This window comes from Cydia fagiglandana, chromosome 17 (genome assembly GCF_963556715.1).
Source record: "Cydia fagiglandana chromosome 17, ilCydFagi1.1, whole genome shotgun sequence".
Lineage (NCBI taxonomy): Eukaryota > Metazoa > Arthropoda > Insecta > Lepidoptera > Tortricidae > Cydia > Cydia fagiglandana.
The window spans coordinates 10,080,072-10,102,880 of record NC_085948.1 but is presented as its reverse complement, the minus strand read 5'-3'; the positions used below and the strand labels follow the sequence as shown (position 1 = coordinate 10,102,880).

Below are 22,809 nucleotides of genomic sequence, written 5' to 3'. Positions count from 1 at the left end.
TCAAGATTAATTTTATTTTGATGGCAATCGGAAACTAAAGCTGATGAGTGGAAAGGAGGCTTTATTTGGTTTTTTATTTGTGGCAATGACCTAGGTCTAACTGTCAATTTGACGTTTCTGCATACTAAAGTAATTGCTATTAACGCTACTTTTCACGTTAAAAATTGTAGGTTTCTATTTATTGTGATGAATACGCTACATTCAAGTGTTAAGGTTTATATTGCAATAATTTCATAAAAACCTAACATTAACTCTAAGCTGTATCAGACAGTTTCAGCTTGAAGGGAAAAAGAAGAATGTGTGTGGATCTAAGATAATGCTAGAATATCAAATAATAGTGCTAAAATACAAAATCTTTACGTTAACTAGACAAACTCTCCGTTAGAGATATTGTAAATTATATTTTTATTGGTGACATAATTGTGTAGAAGACTGCACATTGCCTGATCTATTATGCCAATCTGAGATTCAACTTCTAGGTAAGTGTTCAAAATATAGGTATCTTAATATTTTTATGTACGTATTTCAATTTTATTTAATATATTGATTGTCTATTTATTTTTATAACTCTCACTTCGGTATTTTTATATTTGTTTTGTTTTCCTTATTAGCTATAACTGAAGAAGTAAATCAAATCTAAGCCATTAGAAATGGCTCAAGCGACCGTAGTACTGAGTTTCCATGAAATTCTTCTCCATCAGTCAGATGTCGATCTTCTGGACGGGCCATATTGGCTCAACGACACAGTAATATCATTTTACTTCGAATATCTAGAACGAGTATTATTCACTAACAACGATGAGTTACTATTTGTAACTCCGGAAGTCACACAATGTATAAAAATGGTTGGAACAGATGAAATCAATACTTTTTTGGAACCACTTGGTATAAGTAGGAAGAAGTTTGTTTTCTTTGCGCTAAATGACAATAATTTGCCGGACATGGCCGGAGGCTCACACTGGAGCCTCTTAGTGTACTCCAAGCCAGAGAGCTGTTTTTACCATTTGGACTCTTCATCAGGGAGCAATCACAATGTGGCATGGGAGTTTGCCAGTCATTTAATATCATACTTTTCACCTACAGGTAAGCCTAACAAAATATTATTTTATTTGGTTTTTTTAATAATCATCTGATGTAAGAATTTGGAAATTCATTGTTGTCTTATACATCCACCACAGTTATATTTACATTTATTATCTGTGACATTGCCAAAGTTTTTTTTCTAATTTGTTTTGTTTGTTGTAGGTTCAATAAACTTTGTAGACAAGGAATGCCTCCAGCAAAGCAATGGCTATGACTGTGGAATCCACGTGATATGCAACACGGAGAGGCTGGCTGAATGCGCCCACAGAAACGGCCATATTGGCATGTGTGACATGACAATCAAGATCTCCCCTGGCTCCAAGAGAAGAGAGATTCTTGAAATTATTAGAAACCTGACCAGTTCTCATTGACTATAAAGTCATACATTTCACTTAAAAAGTAGCTTGCAATATAACACATAGCTTAGTACTTTTGAAATAATAACAAGCCTTCCCTTCTCAGTTATAAAAATATGTTTTCTTTTATAAGGTATTCAGAAATAGAAAATATGATATTACAATCTTCGTGCGAGGTAAGAATCAAAACAAATTGCCCTAGCCCTTCCCTCTCTCTTGCACTCATCCTACTTCCTCAGCCCCTGATTTCGAGTAATTCGCGCGCGTAATTAAGCATAATGATACCTACGTACCTACATAATTATATTGTTAGCATATTTTAATTTCTAATAAACCTTGAATAGTCTACCAACGCTGTACTAACATCCTATCCAAACATCAACATGGCAAAATGGTTGACTTAACAAGTGTAGGGACGTCCGCTAGCTAACGCGGCGCGGTTACACGGAGCGGGTGAGCGGGTTTACGAAAAATAGTATTCATGAACACCGCTAACTAGCGCGAACGCGTGTGATGGATTTTACCTGAAATGGCACCTGGCCTATAACCGCGAACATCGAAGTTCGCAAATTGCGGGCATTTTTCTCTGTCACTTTTATTACCTACGCCTTCATTGGAGTAAAAGAGAAAGATCCCCGCAATTTGCGAATTTCGGTTTTCGCGGTAGACCCTCTGAGCCGCGTACGTGCACCCGCGCTGGCTAGCGGATGTTCTTCACGTTATTTTATTGTACATTATTTATTGTAGGTACGTGTTAAATAGATCCACTTTTCAAATTAGTCACCCGCCCAATTTTAATTTTTTTTACAATAATTGTAGTAGACAATAGTTTAAAAAGGTTACGCTACATGGAATTCACGAGTTACTCTATGCCTATTTCACCTGCCATCCCCGCCGATGCCAAACAATGTGTAAAATTTCGCCCGGTTCATGCTAGATAATGAAGAAATAATTGCTAAAATAATTTAAACAACTGCAGAAAGGGCCCACAGATTACCAGAGTGCCTACCGCGAACCACGTTCGACGTGTTGCCTCCCTGCCGCACTTCTTGTAAGTTCGTACGTAAGTGTAACAGGGAGGCAACACGTCGAACGTGATTCGCGGTAGGCTCTCAGTTCGCCTGACGACAGTACGCAGGATATCAGTCTGTCAGTTGTTCGGAACTGTCACATTTTGCGATTAACTGACAGGCCGATATCGTCCGGCGAAGTGGTAAAAAAAAATTAAACTGTTTATTTTTTATATTGAATTAACATACAATTAACTTATCCACTTATCTTGGTGATCTGTGGTCACATTAAAATTAAGGTCTTCCTACAGGAACAAGTGGCTTCCAACTAGTACTAACACCATTTTCATCTGTTAGACTTTACTTACATACGCATGATACCTACTTGCGCAATAACAGAAAAAGTAAGGGCAAATCGCCTAGCGTGGTACGGGCATGTGATGCGGAGGGATGAAAGTCATGTGACGAGAAAGGTATTACGAATGAATGTGGAGGGAAGTACGAGGAAAGGAAAACCGAGGAAAAGGTGGATGGACTGTGTGAGAGATGATATGAAACGAGCGCAAGTGAATGATGAAATGACGGGCGACAGAGAGATATGGAAGAGAAAGACATGCTGCGCCGACCCCAAGTGAATGGGACAAGGGCAAGATAATGATGATGACCTACTTGCGCAATTACAATTGTGACTTTCGAGAACAAAATTCCCATCTGAAATCCCCATAGAAATTCTGATCCCTCTCTGATGGAAAGCCACAATTGATAGAACCGTCCACAAAAAACTACCTACTTAGCTATACTTATATATCTATCTACTTGCGATTAATTGCGCTTCCCTAGTTATAAGGTTTCCTTATTAAATTAATGTCCTCTAAACTAAACCATCATCTACATACATATTGCTTGAATAACGCTACAGAAGTAAGGGAATTACGTAGGTAAAAAAATAATATTTGCAAAAATTATGTAAGAGTGTTGAACTAACACCTTGTGTAGTGTAGTAAAAAATATACTAATGTGTCTAACATACATATTAGGTAGGTAAATAAAAAAAATCTTTCATTTCTGACTGTCATTCGTTTGTTCGTATTAGCAACATTAGCATGTATTAGTGAAGTGGTTAACATAAGGCACTCTGTCACTGCGCAAAATCTGCAAAATACTTATCTAGATATCATTGCGCAGAGAAGAGTGAGCAAACACCGTGGACTAATATTTTTTGAATTAGACACATTTATTTAAAAATATTACCTATTACTATAATACTTAATAGTTACTACTTACTACTTAAATTCTGAAAATTCAGGGTTCAGAAATTACTGGCTCCCATATATTTCCATATATCCCATATATTAATTGACTGCCTAATTTTGCATATGTACGAGTGTAGAATTAGTTCCACCGAATCACCGCGCGGAAACGCAATCATCACATTACTCAAAAGACAATATGATTAGGCGACTCCATTACCCTCTCTGTCCATAATGCTACCACATGTCCACACGCTCCTAATCTCTTAAGGCGCCCAGAGTTCAGGGCAGGTTGCAGCACGCTAACGCTAAGCACTGAGCGGCAGCCGTGCGTGCCGGGTAACGCAGATATCATTGTTATTAAATTCATTTTTTTTAGTAATTATGTATTAAAAAAAATAAGTAATCGATGAGTTTTAGAAGCAGTTTTCATAATTATTTATAGCTTTTGTGCAAAGATTGTTACAAAGTTTCAATGGTGCGTTTTAGATATATGTACATTATGTTCGTGTTTTTTTTTCTATTGTTCGAAAGTTGTTTCGAATCGATACTGGATGGCACCATGGCATTTTTATTGTATTGTTGCATGTTTTTTTTACCCAAAATAGGACTCACTTGCCTTTAGAATATTTCTAACTACCTAATACCTATTAAAATTTCGGATGCGTTGTTGAGTGCACGTCGTCACAATCACTCTCTTATTGCTCCTTTACACGATTGGCCAACGCCGGCCACTCTAAGGGACGCAGCCATGCGGTAGAATGAGATAGCAATATCACTCGCTCCCTCTAATGCATAAATGCGTCCCTTGGATTGGCCGGCGTTGGCCCAACGTGTAGAGGAGCCATTAAATCGTCATTGTATATGTATATTAATCGGGTTTTTATGTGTTATTTTATTGAATTACAATATCAGAAACTATGTCACGTAGCAATTAATAATTAATAACATTGGTTACGGCGGTAATGTAATTACGTTGTACCTTAGATTGTGATTAAATTTTAATTATCAATGTGCGCTATGGTATTTTAATTAAAATCCTCGTCTTATCTTACCCAAAATTACAAATGCGTAGATAAACTGTTTGTTACATTCACTGTAAGTCGAATAAAATTTGTACTTATTTACAATTTTGTACAAACTATTACGCAATAACTATTGCGTAATAACTATTACGCACAACTTAAAAGTTCAGTTAAAATTACCATGCTAGTAAGATTTTATTGCAAAGCATTAAAATAAAATTTAATAAATAAAAAACTATTAGATTTTATATCATTACCCGGTAATCTTCATAAATAAAAGTCCTCAAATATCTGTTTCGGACTTCCCTTAAGTACCTATAGTCGCACCAATAAAAGTCTGAATTTGATAGCCCACGCAGTGTAAGTGTTATTGTATACGACATCATTTCATAGAAGTTTAACGTTAAAAATGACACATGCACTGCGTGGGCTATCAAATCCGCTGCAGGATTGATTGGTGCGACTCTATTAAAATTCTGAACCTGAACTGCAGTGTCTGCAGTATAAAAACATCAGTCTAAAACAAAAAAAAAAAAATTAATAGGCCACATTTGGCTCGGCAACTAGCCGACCCCAGACGTAGTAGGTAGGTAAGCGATTGACGTAACTGGTACAATGACGGCTATCTTCGTGTTGTCCTTGAATGCCCACGTTGGCTGTTGGCTATAAGCGGATGTTCTTTATCGCTACCTACAGCAAAGTTATACATCTATTATAGATTTAATTGGCCTGTGAGTAATAGTTGCACTGATGCTTGATGCAGTGGCGTAGCTAGCATGGGTGGCACGCGGTGCGGAAATTGTGGGTGTCACCCCAAAATTCAATCAAAATTGTAAAATATATTTAAAAAGAGTAATTGTAATTTTTGTTAAATAGCTCAGGATTTACTCCATCGCTTTAATTTTACGAATTTTTATAGGTGGCACTACTGTTCACGGTCGGGTGTCACCCCTAAACGGGCCCCCGCCGCCCCCCCCCTAGCTACGCCACTGGCTTGATGTCCTATTGTTATCCAGTTGGTCCAGATTCAGATGATCGACATTTGACTTCTTTATTATATAAGCGTAATATTCGTTCTAATTGCGAGTTATTAACATGAGTATGTCTATCACTACTACTCGTACTTTGTTATCAGGAAAACCAAAATGAATAGATATAGACCAAGAAAAGTCTGCAGCGATTTTGAGAGCCCACGCAGTGTAAGTGTTATTTATTCGTGATAATTTCATAGACGTTTGACGTTTAAAATAACACTTGCACTGCGTGGGCTATCAAAATATATGCAGACTTTTCTTGGTTTAACTCTACTACTGTATGTACATACGGTTCAGCAATAAAGTAAACGACAGCAACATGTCATTAGGTAATTGTAAAAATATCATTCGCAGTAAGTAAATAAGTAGGTAATGAAAAGGTTAAAAAAATCTTTATTAAAACAATTTACAAAAATACAATATATATATAAGGTACAGGTATATCTATTTGTGATAACTGATAACACATTGTAGAACATTTCTCGACAAAATGCGAGGCACAGCCTATTATTTAATCAGTGTATAATATACACTGTATATTGGTAAGGTAAATACATCTCATATGGTCCAATATACATTTTAAACAACTTTCATCTATTTAGGTTCAATCCAGCCTCCAAAACCTTTTTCAAGTTCTTCAGCAACAGCTAAACACAATCGGTCATTGTTGTGATTGGCTACTACCTGTATTCCTATTGGAAGGCCTTCGCTGCTTAAACCCAAAGGTACTGTCGTCGCTGGTAAACCGAGGCAGTTAATAATGGCGGTATAACAGAAGTTCAATGGTTTAAACACTGGCTCGTTATGGTAGGGGGCTGGCGTAGGATGCGTAGGATATAAGAACACACCATCATCACCAAGCATCTCTACAAAAATCTTCTCTAAACTATCACGTAACTTCAGATAGTGGTTGTATCTCGGACTGCCTACTGGTGTGCCGGAGCGGTCCATTAAAGCGGTGAACAGCCCTATCAAAGTATTTCCCGAACACCCAATGAGATTTTTGAAAATTTCTATAACAATCGCCATCGTACCTTGCTTAGCCATTATCAGACTCTCAAACGGTTCTTCATTTTTCATCGTTGTCATCCAAATGGGCATTGATTTCTGGAGAAGTTTGATCTGCTTTTCTTCAGCTACTATTTTGTGTTTGAGATTTAGAAATTCCACAACTTTTTTCATGGCTGCCTTGATATCTGGGTCTACGGAATCTATCATTGGGGCCTTGTTACTGAACTGATAGTAAACCTTCAGTTTCCCTACGTCGACGGGTTTATCTAAAGCAAGTTTGTTTGCGTTATCGCCCGATATAATCTTCAGGAGGGGTTTAAGATCGACCGCATACCGCGTCATGGGACCGAGACCTGTAAATGACAAAGGTTTCATTAGAATGTCTCTGTGATTTCTTATTTGAATATTCTTACAAAGCTTATATTAACGTATATAAAACCTTCCGTAGATTTTAGGAGAGTCGAAATAAGTTTAGGGCTAAATTGCATTTAGTAACAACCAATTGGCTGTACTGTTGTGTTGACAGTTGTAGTGCCACCCACCCACTTGACCCACCCACTGTCTACCTACAGTACCTACTACTGATCTAAATGTAGGGGCTAGTTAATAGTACCTACACAAACACAAAAAAACAGCGTATCTAGAAGCTTTATAAAGTGGGAAAGCATATCAGCACAAGCGTCATATTTCTACTAAAATATAACATTTTCGTATTACGACACTCTTTGTTACGTCAGTCAGGGCAGAGTTAGCTTAACCCGTCTGAAACAGTCTATATTAAATAGTCGTCTCTGTCACACATACTCGTACAAAATACGACGGTACATCAAACGAACTGGGCTATAAGTCCTCTGCGATTCGAAATCACAGTGAAAACTGTGAAAAGGCACCGGATGTTGGCGCTCGAACCGAACGTACGCCGACCGCCCTCGCCGCTCACTATACGAGGTTTTATGACTATACACGAAAAACCTTCTAGCCATTCTTTATTGCTTTTTCTGTTAAGTATATCTTCAATTTAGAATATGCATATGCAAAATTAAGGGCAGAAATGTAATCTTCCTGGCTGGCTAGCTTGTCTTATTCCAATATTTAGCGTCAGAACAAATTTTTACGGCATTTTTAAAGCAAAAGTGTATTTTATACCTCGGTCAAATTCGTAATGAATAAAAAACCAGTATTGATGTATTCGTCTTAACTACTCTTAACCACATATCACAAGTTAATAAGCGCCTAATCGCCTATGTGTGTTGACCTTGCGTTATTCGTAAAAGCTTAATAAAGTGGAGTTTTTGGGTGGCAGTGTAATATATAGCCTCAACCCGCGACTCGCCTAAGCTATAAATATAATAGTTAAGCGATTGAAATTAATGCACCCCTAGAGAACTCCTCTGGCAAAATTATACAGGTTGATGGTTGATTTGATAAATGACCGCAAGTTGTCCGGTCTTTAACGTTAAGCATCAAGCAAGCAAATAGTCTATGTTCGAAGACGAAATTCAAAGTAGTGACAAAATAATTACTGAAGTAATGCGGGCGGACTCGTGACGACATTGAAAAGAGAAACATTAAATAGTTGCCGGGGATAAGATTTACATACCTACGTTTATATACGAACCCGTGAGGATAACCATAACTACCTATACGTTATGATTACATAGGCGGCTTTGGTTTAATATTTCTTATACGGTTAAATAATATTCTGTATGACTGTTATATTAAATTTTTAGTATCGATTGTGAGTTTCTGATGGTAAATAACGGTTAGATACTACGTACGAATCGGTTATAATAGATTGGCATAAGTTTTTGTTACTTACCTAGGTATGAATTAAGCAGATCAGTCTTCGGTAGTGGATATTGACCGGCATTTGACACTATGTTTCGGGATGGTTTGTGTCCGAATATTCCGTTAAAGAACGCTGGCATGCGGATGGAGCCTCCTATGTCAGACCCTGAAAATATAAATTCACATATATTTATTAAAGTACTTTAAGATAAAACAGAAACGTTAGAGACGTGCAGAACTGTAATAACTATTTATAAACAGATCTAGACTCCTAATTGTTTTACCGTGTTTTGAGGTTTGAAGTGGTTTAATTTAAATGTATAAATTGTATATTGAGTAACATGTTCTGTGCTCTTCAACTTGAGAGTATTATATAATTGAAGGAAGTTTCCTCGTTGTGTTGTGTTTCACGCCATCGTGGTGTTCTGTTTGAAATTGCACAATACTGGTTTCTGAATTTAGAATTTGTTAGAAGCTAACATGAAAACTTTTAATAAACCAAGTGTTACATTACAACAATTGGTTCTATTTCTTGCCTGTTCGCGGCAGTTTATAGAAACAAAGGAATATTTACTTTACATTAACATCTAAGTATTATGTTAGTATAATTCCTGCTGAGTATTAAGTATTTTCTTTATTACGCTAACCCTCCTCGGACTTATGCTAATCTCAACCTTTACTTTCCCGTAGGTAATAACGGCAGATATTATCTGACCATCTAACCCAGCGGTCGGTCTAACCCAGGCATAAATATTAACAAAGTGTGGCCCGCTACTTCGTTAACTACTATGTGGCCCTTGGCTGGTAAAAGATTGCCAATCGCTGATCTAACTGATGGGTCTCCATGGGCCAATGTTGTCAAAGAGATCATAACCACCTTGGCCTAGTAACCTCTTTTGCCCAACGTCCACCTCCCATTTACATCCATGGACTTTCACGTTACCCCTTTGTATATTTAATAAATCTAAATGGCCTACGGGGTTGAAATATTACCCACATATATTAACTTAACTTGAATAAAACAAAGGGTATTCGAAATTGAAACCGCAACACTCAACGAACATGTGAAGTTCGCGCCAGAATATAGCCCGATTATTTCCCATAACTCGTATTTGATTCAGTCGTTTAACTGAAAAGCCAACCTTGTTCTGTACGGTCGAAAGTTTACAATACAAAATAACGCTAGATGAATAATGCAGGATTGTCAAAGTGATAAGTATATTTCATCGAAAATGGGGACGACCACTTTCATTTGTTTTATCGCTTAAATTGCGGAATGGTTTCACGTTTTGTGTTATATCTATTTAGAGCAATCCGACAGCGCTTTCAGTGCAATACTGCTAAAAGTCTATTATCAGCTTATACACTTCCCATTGCTGGGCACAGGCCTCGTCGTCTCAACAAATCATAAAAAAGTGGAATAATAAAGATTTTATATTAAAAGAACTTATAATACTCGGAAGGAAAGGAACCTAGTGGGATACGAAACGCTAAGCTCATTAGCCTGTATGAATTTTGTATGGAATAGGAAGTATACTAACAAGTAGACTTCCCGTCAGAGACCTTGTTTACATAGGTTACGGAACGTATTCTCTAGCGGCCCAGTATAAATGAGACCTTATTATCCGTAACAAGTGATGTACTCATATCCAGAATTAAAAGTAAATTCAAAAATATAGCAAATAAAAAAAATGTTATGCCAATCAGGAATATTTATGTAAAACTGCTTGACATGGGGCTACATAAATAAACGTAGCTTTACCTATTTTATAAAAAGTATACAGTTTATGTTTATACCACAAGGAATTCTCACGATATACGTGACACAATAATTTACTCTGGAGATTAAATATGCGCAATCGGAAAGCACACTCAAGGAGATTCGTCTCACCCTTCGAGTAGATGGTTACCGCCAATTCACTTCAGTGGTACTGTTACCATAGTAACAGGGAATAACCCGTTTCTTTGTTTATTGCATTTGGGGTCTAAAGTTCTTACCAATGCCAAATATGCTGCCAGCAGCCCCTTGTAGACACCCCTCGCCCCCTGACGAGCCGCCAACGATCCTTGTGGTGTTGTACGGGTTGTTCGTTCTGCCGTGTATGTGGTTGTGAGTTTCCCACCTAAAACATACACCGAAATTGCACATATATTATTATTTACGGTACAAGTGGTTTGAACTTTGAAAACATATACGTACGTACGTTTGAAACGTAATGATGATATTTCCAAATGAATATTATGGATATAGAAATTGCGTTTAAATCCAGCGATAATTTCGCACCTTTTGACTGGCTGACACCTAGTTAGCTAGACTCTATTTATAAAATTAATAATTGTTGCATTTGTCGTGGTAAGTCCGGTTTAATAAGATAAATATTATGATAACAATATATGTATATGGAGCTTAAAATACACTTGAATTTACGAAGTCATGATACATGATCATGATGTTATGATAATATTGATACTTGATAGTTGTACCGTGCTCAACTTATTTAATGCACGCATGAGTAATGAATAAAACGCGAAAAACTGATTCGAATTACAACGTAGTGCGAGTATACTCGTATATATGATAATATTACTTTAGTACTGTGGATTTCATAATAATAATACAATCTTTTTATTTATCCTTAAAACTGCACGAGGCCATGCGCTTGGCGGGGAACAGAACCCTATGGAGGAACCTGGTCTTCAACAGAAGGATATGATGTCACGATCCTCGGTATTGAGGGACCGACTGAAGAAGAAGATTTATTATGCCTTTTAGTTGCTCTAATCTAATGACAGCTGTTAAAATTTTTAAATTTTGAGACTTGAACAAATTAGTTAGTAAATTAGTAGAGTTATAATTATTAGTACTGTTTTGTAAATATAATTAGTTACAAAACAGTAGTAGTAAATTAGTAGAGTTAGTGCTACTTACCACATACAAATTTCTGGTACGTTGGTAAGGCCCATGATGATGGCTCCCTTGCTTCGCAGCAACCTTATACTCTCGGCGTCTTCTTTGGCGATCACGTCTTTTCGAAGCACGACCCCAGATGTGTGATGTAGGCCTGTGGAATTAAAATGCAACAACGTTGTATTCCCATGTCATGTAGAATCAGTACGGATATGATGGACGTATTTGTCTACGTGACAGCGTGATAAACGGAGTCCGTCTCTTTCTATCCCGCAGAGTTAAAAAGTGACAGTTGTTTTATCACGTGGATAAATGTGGATACGGCGATCCAGAATAGGCTTGCAGGGACTAATGACTATTCATTCGCTATACTTACGATCTTAATTCTAACTATAATCTTGTAACAATAGTTAGGTTAGAAAACATTGAACATTTTCAGAATTTCAATAATTAGTTAGAGGCTAGAGGAATAATAAGAGATGATGAATTGATTTCCTATCTAACAAAAAGTTTTAAATTAAGTAGATCATTATATTCATGATAGACCTGTCATTCTACAGTTCAATTCTCGATGCATTCGAGGGGTATTTACTCATAGATTACGGATTTCAATAGGTGATGATATGATATTCCATGTGAGAAATCGATTCTAAAGCCTACTTACAAAAACAACATGCGGCTGATATATCACTATCGATGAGATATCATAATATCCTTATGCTTATACACTGAAATAGTATACATAACATAGAACTACCTGGTGGTTACCTATTAGTAGATACTTGTTTGTCCAATTAACATATGACAACCATTATGTAGGTACAAACATTTCATCAAGGACGTAAAAAAGGTGCGCCTTTGGTGGCGTGGGTCTGTCCATTTGTCCATCATTCTAAATAACGGCATAGCAAAGTATAAATAATAGCAAATCATTGTTAACATTAGTAAAAAAACTTTTAATAACGCGACAATCAAACGGACGAAGCATTTTAATATTAAAAGAAACATGTATAAAGTTATCATGTATGTAGATATGTACCTCGTTACAAAGCTTACATTCCAAAAGAAAAGATAATAACGTATGACATAACATGCTATAGCATCGAACTCGTTTCAACATGAGTGCAATAACTGCATACACTACATATCATTACGCCACTTATCACGTAACATGTGATTTAAACAATAAAATACAGTTAAAATGCGTTCATTACCTTTAACAGCGATGCAGTCTTTCGTAGTGAAAGGTACGCCTAAGAGAGGCTTCTCATTTTCCAACTGTTCGGTCGTCATGGTCCCACTGCCTATGAGTTCATCAGCCTCTTTCGCCTCTTTCTTAGCCAGCTCGAACCGGTCTTCCACGAAACAGTTGAGGGCCGAGTTGACATCCTTGATGCGTCTGATGCACGTCTCGAGTACCTCTACACTCGTGACCTGAAAAGAAGGCATCATAAAATGGAAATATGTTTTGGAAGCGAATATGAATCATGGCTGTAAATTTGGTGATGAAATTTTTACTGCCGCACGTTTTTGTTAGATATTTCATATATATATATATATATACTGCTTTGATTATAAGCCGGTTCAACCTAAGATCACATACCTATTAGACAGAGTTATGAATTAACTCTTAGTTATGACGGCTACGGTCTTACGGGCCGATTCGAACAATACTTATAAGAAGTCACAGCGGTACGATAACGATCTTATCTGGCTCAAGTTTAATTACTAAATTTTGCTACATAATTGGAGGCAAAGGCAGGTTTTAAATCGATGTAACTTTATTATTTTTTTTTTTATCGGTCCCATCCCATACTCGAAAAATACCATCTTACTACATAGAAGTTTAGTTTTTTTCATTTACATATTTCAGTTCATACGAAAGTCCGACTCGATACTCGTACAGTCGCCATCAAATATATGAAAGCGACCAAGTTGTTCACAAATATCTAAACACGCCTATATCATCATAACTTTTATATGACTACGATCTTTAACTGTCATTGTTTTTTGCAATCAAATTTCATCATAGAAATATCCTATTAGAGCTTCTCTTCGTGAGTAGACAAATTTCATAATAATCATAATACCTATACTTAAGTGGTGCCTATTTTCATTAGTAACGGTAAACCATGCTGAAAGCTACAGGACAAAGTGGATTGTTATGTACCCCAAGGGTCGAGTAGCAACGTCGTACATTTATCCTAATTTGACGTAATTTAGCTATTACCTAATTCGATCGCTTTTCGTGATTGCGAAGTCTACGAATTAGTTTTAGTAATTCGGTAAAACTTATTTATATAAATCCATCTTGAACCTTCTTGAAAGGCGCCATTCATTTATTACGTAAGGCGGCTTTTGTCAGTTTTTGAGCCCCTATTATTACGTAAGAATGTAAAGGAAAAAATGAGCAACGTTGGGTTTGTATTGGCACCAAATTATTAAAAACAACATTTTTGTTATGTTTATTTGAACACTGAAACCCGTTTAAGCTAACTCTGCACCGTGTTTGATAGCAAAGAGTGTGGAAATATTATTTTAAACGTCATAATTTCATCGAAATTAAAAAAAATCGCATCTTTGTGACCTTACGTAAGAACTACGATTAACTTTAAGTAGGTATGGCTAGCCGTTATAAATTATAAACCATCGTATCGTAAACAACAAAATTTTGCATGTATAGAATATAGAACATTTCTTGTAAGGATGGTTTACGTAGATACGTAAAGATTTTTTAATGTTAAAGATGTATATTGTAAATCGTACAAAATCAGTTTTTGGTAATCCTATTTTATTAAAATATTACCCAAAAAGAGTCTCTTATAAAATATAAGAGGAACGGGTTGCTGCCGACCGCTACACTAAATAAGGGTATTAAATTTATTATAAACAAGTTAAACAACCTTGGGCCAATTTTTTATTTGTAGGTTTTTATTTTTAGGTCGTTTTAGTTTAGTCTCTTTAGTGCTTAGTTTCATTTATTTTTGTAAGTCATAATTTGTTTTTAGGATTACCTCTAAATAAATAAAATGTAGTCTATGAATATCGATATCTATATCGAATGAAATTAGGGAAGATAATTTAAAAAATGCAGCAAATTATTAGAAAAAAAAAATATTTTCCGACCAGCCGTAATGAAAACAATCGTTTGATTTGGTTCATTCCGGAATAAATTTACAATTTAAATTAGGCTGTTAAAATATCAAGTTTCCGACCGAATAATAATTGAGCCCTGGCCAGAATGCAATTTTACATTGTTTTTAAGTTGTGGTTGAGAGGTGTTGGTATTTGGAATATCAAATCTGACGGTGACTGGTGATTACGTCACTTTTTACAAAATTTCATATTAAATGCCAAAGCACAGCAACGCTTTTATCGTCTGGCATGGTGTCCGTCACGTTCTTACACGTATGTAAGTGCGACAGTAACACATGGACAGTCAAATTGTAGCAGACGATTGACAGTTTCGTTTTTAGCGTCGAGAACGGCGTCGTCCTAATTGGTTAACTGTCCGTTCCGTACGAGCAAACGTACGTCTTTTCCTGTTTGATGGATGTTTGTTCCCTGTATGAACCGAGCGATGGTTGTTATTGTTAACGAGTCCACCAATGATTACGTTCCTTACATTTTTCGTAACTTAATTTGGCCCTATGTGTTATTACACAATTTGCAGTGCGAACGAATTCTACAATTACGAGTAATAATGCAAAATATTACATAAAATGCGACAAATGTTGCATTTAACCAACCAACTTTTAAAACTAACAATAGGTACGAAAAAAAAATTTAGGTACTTATGGACGAGTATATAGGTACTTGGCGTAATACCTATTGTATGTAGGTACAAGTATATCCTCTATCTATATATCTTCTTAAAGCGTATTATTACTACACATTACATTATTTACGTTACAAACAGTGAGGAATGAGACAGCAAAAACATTGGTTAGTAACATTTTTTTCCTCTCTCATCTCAACTCAACTCATATCACTCAACTTTCCGTCACACATTTAAGGATGTCTACAAAAACAACACATCAGAGACCGGTTAACAATCGAGGGACTTGTTTATTGACAGTTCCTTATGTCAGTTACGTTGATTTGGAGGCCTTTATGTTTGCTGTAATTACATAAATGGAGGTGATAAATCATCAAAACATTTTGCTTATTCATTATCCATAATACAATAGTATTTTAACGGCTTAAATCAAGTTAAAAAATTACGTTTTAAATCAAGTTAAAAAAAATACTTTAAATGAGTCTGGGTTAGCGTTGTTCATTACTATTTCAAATCGATATAGCTTAAGTAGTTCTCAAGATATTTAGCGATGTGACAGACATGGACGGACGGACAGAGTCGCACCATAAGGGTTCCTTTTTTAACTTTTTGGTACGGAACCCTAAAAAGGAGGATGTTATGTCATATGACGATCGTCGCTGTTAACAAAGCTGGACAATGGACATATGAAAACATAATAAACATGATTCGTCCCATAATGCATTGATTGTTATAAGTAACTTTAATTAACGCGTACGTTATTTTTAAACAAAATGTTCAACGGCGTTGTACATACCGAATCCGTCTGTCTGTTTGCGATAAACATGGAAAATATAAAATATACAACTATGTATGTACTACATAATACCGATACTAGGTGGGTATTGGTATACGTTATTGATGCGGTTTTGAATGGCGTGGCGTGTTGTTTTATTTTCGGAAGTGGTAAACATAAAATGTATATATTTGTACCTACATAAAACAAAATGTGGGAATAGTAGCGATCTTTATTTGAATTATAAAGGTAACTAGGTCTAGCTATGAAATCCTAATAGTCATTCCATCGCGTGCCCAACGGCATTACCTAGTTGCATTTTTGAGTTCTTTAGAGTCTTTAATTATTTATCAAGCTGATGAATTAGCCGTGGCTTTGACATGGTTTCTTGTTCCTTCCAACTACAAGGTCATCCCATTTTACGTGACTTGGAACAAATGCAAACACGACTATTGCGTTCAATAAAATAGTCTACAAATAAATAAACAACGTGAGGATTAAATAAACGCAGACATTTTTATCAATATAGTCTACATAACAACCGCAGAGTTATTCTTTATAATAAACATTGCCATTCTATTTTGGACATACATAATTTCTGGAGATATATAAGAAGCGGCTTTATAGGGTCGATATGTACACTACAACTGTATAAAGGTCCTGATAAATAATAAACTTAAAAAAAAAACATTGCCATTCTATTTTGGACATGGTTGTTTTCCTGATACAGCTGCAGGCAATCTAATCTTTGGGTAAGATAACAAACTTCCATAAGTTCCATAACAGCCTCAATTAAATTTTCAATTACCTAATATTCTCCACACCGATAAAAAAGGCGATAAAACTAGGTATCCCTAACGACACGGCACTATAAAGGGCATTCATCATAGTCACTATTTTCTAACAATGACAATTAAAAAACAAATAGGTAGATACACTAAGTACATAAGTACCTTATTCAAATATGGAACTACGCTTAGTTACATTGTTATTCAAGGTACAAATATCCTACGTAAATAATAATTAAATGTTTTCAACAAGAAAATTATAACAAACCTCTTTATTCCTAATCCTTCTCGCGACTTCGATCGCCGGTTGCTTCAGGATCTCATCGGTTATCGGCGGCAGCTTCTCCCCTTTCTTCCCATAGTAAAGAGTAAAGAATACCCTCGCTATACTCGCCAGGAAGTACCTCACTGCGTGGAATACTTTCAGCTTCAAGCTGATCGGTTTAATATCTGTATCCATGTTTATTTTAACACACGCATTGACACGGTCCAAACTGTTTTATTTACACTTATGGAAACACTCGTTTAGTATGCTCGCGGAGGACAGTGCGCCGAGGACTGTCGCTGTCGATTCATTCAGTTGAGTTTGCCTACACGACTCGAGGCTTACGTCATGGTTTGTGTAGTGTGCCGTCTCTCTCTGCGGACAGGCTTGACGCCGCGCGGTTGCCAGACGGGGCCGAGTCGGTGAGTCCTACCGTCGAGTGCACGGACGCGTTCACCATAAAGCTTTAATCCGGCGAGTAGAACTGTTTTGATAGCGAGGCGACTACCCGGTAAACAAACAATGCTATGTGTGACACATAGGTTTATATGAATTCTATATTCATTATAGTTATCGAGGCAGTAAGAATCAACCGGCTTCCGACTTATAGGATGCCTATGATTAATTCATGATAATTTCATATGAGAAAGTAAGTTTGCTTGTTTCATGTCTAAGGTACTGAACCAATTTCGTTGAAATTTTTATGTAGTGCGCTTAGGCCTTGGGGAAAAACATACTGTTTAATTTGAATCCATAGTCTGAATCTGAGAGAAGAGATCTGAGAATTAGAATATAACGCAGAGGCATTATTACAACTATTAAAAGTAACTATATTAGGCATAAATAAATTACCTAAATTATCTACTTTTATCTGTGCCCACAACCAAGAAGATAAACGTGACACATATTTATTTGTATTATGACTACCACCTTATCAGTATTTTTTATACGTTAAGTTAAACCTTTACATTTTGTGTTATTTATGTAGGTACATACATACCTATTGTTTAAAAATGTAACTATAATTTCGTTGTATTACTACATCAATAACGGTACAAACATAATCAAATAAAAATAAATAAATAATGTGACAATGACAATAACATTGTCAATTTAAGTCACTTTAGCACTTAGTGACATCATGGCTTACTCGTTTCTATAGACTGAGCACAAAGGAGGATGCATTGTGCGTAAAATTCTCTCAAGTGGAAAATGTGACGCTGAAGCTGCGAGCTTCATAGTGTGATAAAAGAGAAAGACATTTTAATTTTCTCAGACACGTTCGGAAATATTATCATTATGTTCGTGAATCTCGGGTTCGAAGCTAACACTGGGTTCACAAACACATTACCGGCCTAGGCCAGCAAAATGTTGTACAGTCAACTGTAAAAATATGGGTGTAGACAACTTTTTCAACAGACAAGACAACAATTCACTGACATAAGAGCTATGGGACATATTTTTGAGATGATTTGTACACCCATATTTTTACAGTTGACTGTACTTAATTTCCAATGTAGCAATGTACACTCGCCCAATCAAAATGGTACTGCGATACATTAAAAATGATGGGGATAAATTAATGGCATTGGTGGCACTAAATTCTCTAAATAGCACCTAAATAATTATGAATCTTTTGTACAATTATTAAGAGTCCCCAGCAAGCTTGGCCTCTATACTGCAAAACGTAATTCAAGACCAAAAAAAGTAAGACAATGTTGCCACTGCAATAATTTGTTTGTAAAATAGTAAATTCATTTTGATAAATAATCACGCTAAAATAATTAATTTATTAGTAGGTAAATTTACTCCTGCAATTTAAAAAAGTACTTTTATTTACTTATTTTTACATAAATACAAGACGCGCTAGTAAATAAATGGCAACATTTCTTACTTTTTTTGGTCTTGAATTACGTTTTGCAGTTTAGCACATTGACACACTTATTTAGCATTAGTTTTCGTTATTCTCATTCACATCAAAAATACTTTAAGCAAGCAAAATTTTGGCTAAACTGATAAAACCGCACTACGAAATCCGGTTTCCCAATTCAGTAATTAAGTTACAACGGGCAGGCAAATTATTATTACAGTCGTTGAACATTAATGGCCTCGTTCTATGCGATTAATTTTGTGGGATGTTGGACTGGGCTGTTTCTATAATGTAAGAAGTTTAAATTCTATATTTTATGATGGATAACATTGAGCGAAGTGATTAATATTGAGCGAAGTGGGCCATTTCGATCGTACATTTTGACTTCAAAATGAGTTCTAAATGATGTCATCATTCGCGCGTGCATTTAGCACGTACTTATCCATACAAGCATTCAGATATCATTTTGATGTCAAAATGTAAATTTGAATTAGCCTCCTGGTTGAAAATGTATCTTATTTTATCTCGTAAAAAAGTTCTGTTTGAATTTTTCGCAACTAAAATGTACAAGAATATCTGACTATTTAATACTTTGTTCTTGAAATGTTACTTATCTTTACCTGACAGCGGAATTTACCTACGTACTCGTACATTTAACTGTTATGGAACGTTTACACGGTCCCTCCTAGGCTCCTACACGTACTTTGCCAGCTTTTACAACAAAAAATATCAAATATAATCTTTCCAGTAATATTGCATATGTGACGTCCCACGGTCAAAGGTACCTTATGGCGGGTATGGAGTTATGCATACCCCAGTAATCTACAATAAATAAGCTATCGATAACACAAAAGATTAACCTCCTAAGTTGCGTAGTTACAGAGACATGATTTTTTGAAAATAATGTGAAATGAGCAACTTTACGATAGAGAAGTTTTAAGTTTAGCCGCCTAAAAAACTATGTTCCTGAAGTAAGTTACATAGTTGACTACAAATAATAATACCTTATATATCTGAGATTAAAAAAACGTTGCGACTTGTTCTGTAATGCAAATAGAAACCTTTGATATCGACTGATTTATGTGTATGTATACTAACCAGTCTCTTGAAAATAAAGTTTTATTTCATTTTCACGATTGATTGCAATGAGCTCTCAAGATTTAAATTTTATCTATTAGAAAACGACACTAAGAGACAGTTTAAGCAAAAAACAATACCGATTTAGAGGTGAAAATGTATTTTCTGACTTTTTCATATAAAATCAGAAAATTGAATATTTTTACTTTTAATGTAACACACAGTCAATTTTTCTGAGCACATATGAAAGATATTCTGTCATTCAAATGAAATAAATCCTAAAACCCCAACTAAATACTATATTTAACCCCTTATGCCACTTTAAACTTACATAACAATAACAGTATTTGCTCCATACATTTACGAAAAGGTACCTTATGGAAATAAATCTAATAATACATCACTACAAAACATCAATCACATTGAAGCTTTTATCTTTTATGAATAGAAAATATTAATTTAAATTAAACTGCCACAAATTTAATTAGTTCTTCGTCATAATAATCTTAAAAAGGACCAATAATTTGTATGTAATGAAAAGGTACCTTGTGGTTAAGTTACATGATGAGGCATGATGATGATGAAACAGTTAGGATAAACTAATAATATTTTGGGGTAAAGATGTTATAAATCGTCTATTTCTTATCAATAATATATTTTGGTTGCCATTGAAGACAAGCGGCATTGAGGTTCAATGACCTTAGATATTCCATAAGGCTGATTTATTGCATGCGAACAAACCAAATGAAGATTATTCTAGTTAAGAAAGACTTGACGAGAGTAACTTTAGTATAATAGCAGGCTACTTGGATTTATAATGTCGGTCGATGTACGGTTATAATATTTGCTAGGCGCCCCAACCAGAACTGAAATTATCAAATTAGTTTTGCAGAATGCTAATACAGTTCTCTACCAAACTTCTTTTCCCGTATTGACTAGTTTTTATGGAAATTTTCAACCTATTTTCCATAAGGTACCTTTTTACTAAACTCTAAGACGACGTTACTAGGCTTATAACTAACTTATAACAAAAATAAAAACAGGTAAACAAACGTTACGCATTAAGGTTTGAGATCACACAATAAAAAAAAATTGAACATTTTTTCACCTCTTTACAAAACATTTCATATCTCCGAAACTAGAAACCCTCATAAGGTACCTTTTCCCGTGGAACGTCACATATGTGCAATGTCTTGTGCATATCTAGGTATCGTATAGATCAGGACTGCAAAGGGGCGCTAAGCGCCCTAAGCGGCTTACATCGAAATACTCTTAGGTAGGTCCGTCGTTCGAAGGAAATGTGTATGAATATATAAGACGCTTTAACTATGCACAAACAGCACACACATAGTGCTGTTTGTGCATAGTTAAAGCGTCTTTTCCAGTACCTATCCTTATAAAATATTGATAATGGCTATATGTTAAAATACACGTAGGTACTTACCTACAACAAACGCAACTAAAAGTTATAAACACTTGTCACTATTTTTATAATAACGTGTTAAAAGAAATGCTGTCCTAGTTTTTAATATTATTATTTTTAAAACTATATTGCATTATGTTCGCACACTTTATCATCACCTCGTTCACAAGTTTAAAATTTAACAAGCTGCCTCGGTTGATAGCACCACAGTATATAACAATGAGAGTAAACTATCTCGTTCCATTTAGGAATTCGTAGTGACATCAGGACATCACGCTTGCAATTAACTACAGCTGATCTCTCTCTGAATGTCACTCACCTGGGCTAGCGGTGCCCACAACCACATAACTACCTATTGTGCACAAATCCGAAAGTTAAAAATCTCTACAAAATTAAAACAACCTACCCCACATCCCACAACACCAGTCAGCGGCGGTAAAATGGTCGCATTTTTATCACTTGTCATGCCTTGCGTTACTTTCACACTTACATACTTGTAAGAACGTAACACTAACAGGTATGATGAGAAATGATAAAAAAAACCGACCATCTTAGCCCTACATCAGGCGACAATTAACTAGACTCAACAAACGTCTCATTTCAACACTCTCCCGATAGTCCCGACACAATCAACGTAATTCGAATAGATCTAAATTGGTCAACGTTTTTATTTTATTAATTTTTACGTCAATATCGGAGTAATTTTAGAAGCTTCTCGCAATAATGTATTTGTCCTTACGCCTACGTTAGCTGAGCATTCACTATTACTTGTTTGGAGATGGAGTACTCTTTATAGATTTTTCTCATAATTACTATGTAACTGTGTGCAGCTAGTACCTAATTAAAAAAACATTTTGCCTCTGAGCTCATGTAGTTGTTACGGATCCCGAGGGCAAGTTTTACACCCTGCTCTGAGTTAATATTAGCTTAGGAACTAACGGTTACACTACACATTGCATTTAGTGTTGCTTAGTGTTAGTCAAACTGCAAGTCAATAAAAGTCTATCCTAGTTGTTAAACGAAATGATCTAACACTCGACATAAATCTGTTATCATTACTCTGAACATTACAGAAAAAATATTTTAAACAAATAAATTGTCTTAGCCTAAGAAACATGATTTGTGACTTTCCATCAGAGAAACCTTTATGCTTCATGTGCATAAGGACCATTCCACCACCTCTCATGGCAGGCCACATTTGAATGGGCTCACATGGAGCCAGGCATGAGCTTGATGAAGTATTTTTTTTTTCACTCTTGGCAGTCGAAAGTCGAACGGCATGAATAACTTACTACGTCGCGTCGAGTTCTCCAATTCTTTAATCAATTCTCTATACAAAGGTATAAACGGCAACTGCAAGTCAGCATT

General features: G+C 35.7%; 2 protein-coding genes and 1 long non-coding RNA gene across 3 annotated transcripts in view; 1 reads left to right on the top strand and 2 right to left on the bottom strand.

Annotated features, from left to right (window-relative positions):
* The window catches only part of LOC134672445 (uncharacterized), a 142,087-nt gene that overhangs the window by 105,425 nt on the left and 13,853 nt on the right, over window positions 1-22,809 (bottom strand). The gene's annotated exons all lie outside the window — the stretch shown is intronic.
* Window positions 184-22,809, top strand: part of LOC134672424 (cytochrome b5 reductase 4) — a 109,497-nt gene continuing 86,871 nt past the window's right edge. Inside the window, exon 1 of the mRNA XM_063530311.1 lies at window positions 184-479. The gene's annotated coding sequence lies outside the window, so the exon portion shown is untranslated. The remainder of the gene's footprint in view (window positions 480-22,809) is intronic.
* On the bottom strand, window positions 6,135-17,492 carry LOC134672429 (fatty-acid amide hydrolase 2-A-like). The gene is made up of 6 exons (XM_063530325.1): window positions 17,075-17,492; window positions 12,680-12,899; window positions 11,487-11,619; window positions 10,556-10,680; window positions 8,589-8,723; window positions 6,135-7,122 (listed from the first exon to the last, which is right to left on the bottom strand). Exons 1-6 carry the CDS (start codon window positions 17,264-17,266, stop codon window positions 6,353-6,355), a joined length of 1,575 nt encoding a protein of 524 aa, XP_063386395.1. The 5' UTR covers window positions 17,267-17,492; the 3' UTR covers window positions 6,135-6,352.

Excerpts from the sequence above, each read along its gene's own strand:
- LOC134672429 (XM_063530325.1), bottom strand. The coding sequence starts at position 17,266 with ATGGATACAGATATTAAACCGATCAGCTTGAAGCTGAAAGTATTCCAC. Across the intron at positions 11,620-12,679 it reads AGACTGCATCGCTGTTAAAG|GCCTACATCACACATCTGGG; the intron begins GTAATGAACGCA and ends TTAATTCCACAG. Across the intron at positions 10,681-11,486 it reads GTACCAGAAATTTGTATGTG|GTGGGAAACTCACAACCACA; the intron begins GTAAGTAGCACT and ends TGTATGTTTTAG.